Source organism: Nematolebias whitei, chromosome 11, assembly GCF_014905685.2.
Source record: "Nematolebias whitei isolate Nwh7 chromosome 11, NemWhi1, whole genome shotgun sequence".
Lineage (NCBI taxonomy): Eukaryota > Metazoa > Chordata > Actinopteri > Cyprinodontiformes > Rivulidae > Nematolebias > Nematolebias whitei.
Window position 1 is genome coordinate 39848377 of NC_056508.1, and position 6285 is coordinate 39854661.

Genomic DNA, 6285 nt, shown 5'->3' on the forward strand with positions numbered 1-6285 from the left:
TGAGATTTTCAATGAACGAGACGCTGCTAATTACAATTAAAGGCCGAACAATGAGCTATAACGGATGTTTATCATCAGACAATTACAGTTTTGTTTGTGTGCAAACATTGGCACACTTGGGGAATGAAGAAGTGATATTAATATTAGACACTGGCTGTGCTGCATGATAATCAGATGGCGATGTAATCAAGCGGGATTAAGACGTGGTCGCTGGAAGCACCGATCCCCGTTTAGATTTCTGCAGCCAAGGTCTCTAACATCCGCTTCATCTGAAAAAAATAAAAAATAAATAAAGACAAGAGGAGAGAAAAAAGAAGAACGTAAGAGAAACCTTCTTAGATAAATCAGGGTCATTCAAACAAAGAAGTAAATATGTAGAATTTGTGTATATAGGTAGTAGGAATACACACTTCTGACCATGTGACGTGCCCAACCAGCCTTCCTTCGTCTGTCACAAATAAAGTCTGAGCTCCAGCTGCACGCAGCACGTTGTACACCTGAGAGAACACAGACAAAGCAACTTGGACTTTATATATATATGTATATATATATATATATATATATATATATATATATATATATATATATACATACACATTTTTCTACAACCCAATCAGTCTTACATGTCTAGCTAGAATTTGGTAGGGTAGTAGCTTAGAGTCATCTCCAACACAAACTCCGAGGACTGTGTGACCTTTAAAACATTGCCCAGCAAGACGTCAGGCAATTTACATTTCTTTAAGGTGTGTGAGCTATTCACAATTTACTAATGCCCCTTTTGCACTGCCCCTAATAAGCCCCAACTCTGGGCAGCCCGCCACGGAAAGAACCCTTTTGCACCAGTACTTTAGCTAGTATTTTTAGCTGATTTGAGGCTGATTCAGGACCTCTTTTCATCCCAGCTTCTCTGGTGGGATCTAGCGAGCTGAGTCTGGATCAAAACGTGAATGCAGGACTCTGATTGGTCAGGGGGGAGGAGTCACTGCATCTCAGAAACTTTTCACCGATCCGCCATTTGCAATTTCTCAGGACGCGGAGCAGCGGCTGGATCTATTGTTAAGATTTTAAAAACAATAATGACAACGCCGTGTTTAATTCTGAAGTCCAGGCGTTTTTTGTGTTTGGTGACCGACGACGAAATTTGAGCGAGCGGAGTCACCGCGGAGGATCATACGAGCTGCAGACCTGTGGAAGCAGTCGAGGCCGGACCCCGAGCCCTGGCCTCGACTGCTCACAAAGGCCGGATTCGAGCCCCGGCAGGACCAGGACCAGGACGGAGGGTGGAAACATTTTTTTTTTTTTTTTTTTTACATTTTATGTATAAAAAACAATGTTTTTTTTTTTATCAGTGAAGATTAAAAATAATTAAACAGTGCCGGCTTTATAATGAAATCCTGTTTTCACTTTGACTTTATTAAATAATCTGTTAATCAAAGTTAATTCAGCTGAAAAATCATAAAAAAGACTAAATTCTTGGATCTCTCAGGGATATTTCCCTCAAACATGTTTAAAGAAGAGATGCAGCATTTAATTCAGCTTTATTCTAAACCACAGATGTACAAATCACAAAACAAGAATTACACTTTAAATTAAAGCTTTAAATGAAAGCTAAACTTTTAATCAAAGCTAAAAATAATCTGTATACAAGAAACAAAAGCACAATGAGCGCAAATACATCAAATGATGACAAAAAATATAGAATTTTAAATATAGATATCCTGATGCGGGCAGCACGGTGGCGCAACTGGTAGAGCTGCTGCCTCTCAGCGAGCAGGTCCTTGGTTCAAACCCCGGTCCAGGGGCCTTTCTGGGTGGAGTTTGCATATTCTCTCCGTGCATGCGTGGTTTTCTCCGGGTGCTCCGGTTTCCTCCCACAGACCAAAAACATGCATGTTAGGCTGATTGGTAACTCTAAATTGTCCCTAGGTGTGAGTGAGAGAGTGAATGGTTGTTTGTCTCGTTTGTCTCTATGTGTCCCTGTGATGGACTTGCGACCCGTCCAGGGTGTACCCCGCCCATCACACAGTGATTGCTGGACATGGGCACCAGCGACCCCCGTGACCCAAAATGGAATAAGCGGGTAAAGAAAATGGATGGATGGATGGATGTTTTTGTAGAATCTGGTTCATCAGATTTAATTCAGTTCAGTTTATTTATATAGCGCCAAGTCACAACAGAAGTCGTCTCAGGGCACTGAACAGAAATATTCATATATAAAAATAATAATTTACTATTATTTATCTGAGGAGCAGACTGCTTTGAGTAACTCATCGCAGAACTCTCATTAGCAGGACTTGGATTCTGGACACGCCTCCAGAATCGGTCCTAAAGTCTAGGTGCAAATCCAGGCTGAGCTGAGCCAGGCTGAGCAGTTGGGGCAGATCAGGAGCAGTGCATATGGGGCATAAGTTTGGCTAATTTCCTTACAGTGATGAGTGAGCATGCTTTAGGAAATTTAAAAAACATTTTTGGGAAGAGGCTCTTCCCCACATCTTCACATGCTGATGCAGATTTCCTGTATTTTGCACCTTCCTACCTCTTCAACGGTGTTGTGAGGAGACAGCAGGACCGAGGTTGGGTGAATGCAGCAAACATCGTCCAGACGTCCCTCCACTCTCTGCACAAAACAGCTCATAAGTAAAAATCAGCATTCATAGCATGACTCAGCATTAATAGTTGTTTCTAACCCCATACAAAACTCTTCATACTTCCTATAATTATTCCTGCCTAAAGCTGCAATCCAATTTTTTGATAAGCAGCATTTATCTCAAGTATTTTTGTGGGCAGATGCTGCTTCCAGATGGATGTGAGCTGTAATAAAATGAGCTTTCACGTCAGTCAGAAAGCAACGCTTTCTGTGCAGCTTGCTCTTTTTTTTTTTTTTTTTTCCAAAAGGATTTGAAAGACATGGACTCTTTTCTAAACAGCTACTTTTCAGACGGCCTTCCTCTAAACTCTGCAGCTTCTCGTCTTCCCGCAGCTCGTTACCTTAGTCCTGCAGTGACGCAGGAACGTCTGCAGCTCTGATTGCAGAACGAAACCCAGCAGAAGCTGGGACTCTGCAACAAAACAGGAGAAAGAAGTGGAAGTTTCTTTGCCACAGTCGGTGCTACAGTTTTAGGCAACAGGGCAGCGATCGAATGCTTGTGAGTGATGAAAATTCATCCATATGATTGCTGCTGAAACGCTCGGGTGGCAGACAATTTTCTCAAAATTGTCACCTTCTCACTCTCATGAATTGCTTCAGCCTGTGAACGTTTTTCAATCTCTCTCTATTTCTTTACTCTTTTTGATACTGATTCAAAGTGCAGTCCCATCAATCAAAGCAATGATTTTTTCCTCAATATTTTATGATTTTGTTTCCATATTTTACAGAGGACTTTACATCTTTGGTGAAAAAAAATAGGTTGACAAACGAAAATCCAGACATGTCTGCGTACCGTGTGAGTCCACCACGGGGATTTGGGCTTCAGTGCTGTTTCTGACAGCACACTGAACCTCTGCTGGTCCAGCTGCTCTCTGAAGCTGCACTGGTTTCACTCCTAAAACCTGCCCAACAGGAGTGGAGGGAAGTCTGCAGAGGAAAACAAAACCAGCTCAGGCTTTCCAACATGACGAAGGAACTTCTATAAATCATATGCCGGGATTCATAAAACTGAATTGACTCTAAACTTGTGACAAGGATGGATAATATTAGGACTGAGATCATCAGAGGTACAGCACAGGTTGAAGGACTGGGAGATAAAGTTAGAGAGGCTGAGATGGTTTGGACATGTCCAGAGGAGGGACAGTGGGTATATTGGTAGAAGGATGTTAGAAATGCAGCTGCCAGGAAAAAGACAAAGAGGAGATAGATGGATGCAGTTAGAGAGGACATGGAGGTAGTTGGAGAGGATGCAGAGGACAGAGATGGAGGAGGATGACTCGCTGGGGAGACCCTGAAGAAAAGCCAAAAGAAGAAGATACAACCAGTGATAACATTTTTGAAGTTTCATTGAAGTTCATTCAGTGGTACATGAGATATTTTGCTGACAGAAGGACAGTGTTGACTCCAAATACTATAGTTTACTGCAATACCTTTCATAAATATCTTGCTCCAACTCCAAAATCATGCACGTTAGGCTGATTGGTAACTCTAAACTGTCCAGAGAGTGAATGGTTGTTTGTCTCTGTGTGTCCCTGTGATGGACTGGAGACCTGTCCACGGTGTCCCTCGCCTCTCCCACAGTGATAGCTGGACATGTGACCCTCCGCGACCCAAAAAGGAAGAAGCAGATAAAGATAAAGGATGGACCTTTCTCAAAGTGTTGGGACTCAGATTATGTGTTGCAGAACTTGCAACTACTAAAATACCAAATTTTAAGGTTGATATCTGTAAAATGTACAGTTGTAGTCATTTCTAAGGTCAGCTGACTGTGGCTACACCTCATTTTTAATGAGGTTCGCTTCAAAAGTTAAGTAGTTGTAGATGTACAGCCAGTGATTACTTTCTGTAAGTTTCAATAAAACTCATCCGGTGGACGAGCGGACATGGATGAACTCATTTTGGTAACAAACGTGCACGTCTCGTTTGTCCCTGTAGCCAGGCTCACAGAGACAAACGAGACCAACAACCATTCATGCTCTCACTCACACCCGGGGACAATTTAGTTACCAGTCACCCTAACATGCATGTTTTTGGTTTGTGGAAGGAAACCAGAGTAAATGTGCACAGGGAGAACATCTAGATTCCACACAGCAAGGCCAGGATGTGAACCTGCAACCTGGATTTAATACTGATAATAGTTGGCAATTGATCCTGTTATACACTAAAGTGTAAAGTTTAACTAAAAGTCAGGACATCTATCGTAATGAAGGGACACCTTAAACACATTTAATGATGTCTTCAGTCTAACACACGGGCGTCCAGAGTGTGGCCCGTGGGCCATTTGTGGCCCTTGGAATGATTCTGTGCGGCCCACAAACTGCAGTTTAAGAATGGTGTCATTTTGGTCATCAGGCTTAAGAGGTCAATGCAGACTTTCTGCAAATTAGTTAATTATTTTTTATATAATATTTAGGTTTAACAGCAAAACAGATGAAAAACAATATTCTCAAAATGAGCAATATTAAACAAAATACAAAACTTTGGCTGTAATCTTTTTATTTTCACTTCATGGTACAAAGCACCACAAACCTTTACTGATTTCTTACCAGAAAGGAGACTTTTGGATAATAATTCATAAAATGTGGCTAAATGTTGCAGTTGATAAAATAATCAAGAGGGAAATTGGACATTTTTAAATGAATATAACGTGGTATCATCTTTATACGAGTTGATCAACCAGAAACCTTCTATGAACCTGTTGTAGCGACTGACAGCTGGACAATTTTTCAGAACTTCGATCAGCCTTGTGGGTTGTCTGTGGTCCAAAAGGCTGATCGACCCGTTTTTAAAAGGACACTTACTCAAATTACGCTTTTGTTGTTGAGAACAGACTAAAACGAATTTTCCACACACAAGAAAACAAGAAACATAGACCCAACTAATCAAATAAATTAAATAATTTTTAATAAAAAAAAAACCATAAGCTTAGTGTTTATGAGGCTTTTAATGTTTTGGATCTACAACAATTTAAAACATTCTCCACCAAAATTAGTAAACTTTTGTCCTTTCTCCAAATTATTGTTCACGTTGAGATTTAAATTCACATTTTTGTGGCCCACGACTCCTTTCATCTGAATAGTTTTGGCTCACATATGGAAACATTTGGACACCCCGATCTATCAGCTCTGTTATGAAAACCTGATTTAGTATTGCTTACAAAGGAAAAATCATCATAACTCAAAGTTTTAACAGAACTTTTATGTGATGTCTAGTTTTCCACAGATATATTTGCTCTTACACTTGTTCCCTTGTGATTCAGAGAACCAGACATTTTCCATTGTAATCGTGTCGTTTTCTTCCGACTCTGAGCTTTTATTTTGTTTCTACTCACCGAGGACATGCCTTCTTCAGTGAGGGCAGGTACGGGAGCTTCTTGCTGATGGTCAGGGCGTCGTAGAAGGAAGGCCTGTGTCCATAGCGTGCCAGGCTGTTGGCCAGCAGAGTGGACAGAAGGATGGGTACCGCGTGGCTGAACTGACCCGTTAACTCAACAGCCAACAGAACCGGGGACAGAGTGTGAGTCACAGCACCAGAGAGAGCAGCAGCTCCTACAAGGCAGACACCAAACTTAGTAAAGATGAGGGGACATTTTATATATATATATATATATATATATATATATATATATATATATATAT

The 6285-nt window shown here is 41.0% G+C and overlaps 1 protein-coding gene across 1 annotated transcript in view; it reads right to left on the reverse strand.

Annotated features, from left to right (window-relative positions):
- Positions 1–219: 219 nt before the first annotated feature.
- Positions 220–6285, reverse strand: part of clcnk (chloride channel K) — a 22897-nt gene continuing 16831 nt past the window's right edge. Inside the window, exons 16-21 of the mRNA XM_037684526.1 lie at positions 5979–6195; positions 3441–3574; positions 2989–3059; positions 2537–2617; positions 411–497; positions 220–269 (exon numbers count right to left, since the gene is read on the reverse strand). Of these exons, the coding sequence (XP_037540454.1) occupies positions 231–269; positions 411–497; positions 2537–2617; positions 2989–3059; positions 3441–3574; positions 5979–6195 (629 nt within the window). The 3' untranslated portion in view covers positions 220–230. The remainder of the gene's footprint in view (positions 270–410; positions 498–2536; positions 2618–2988; positions 3060–3440; positions 3575–5978; positions 6196–6285) is intronic.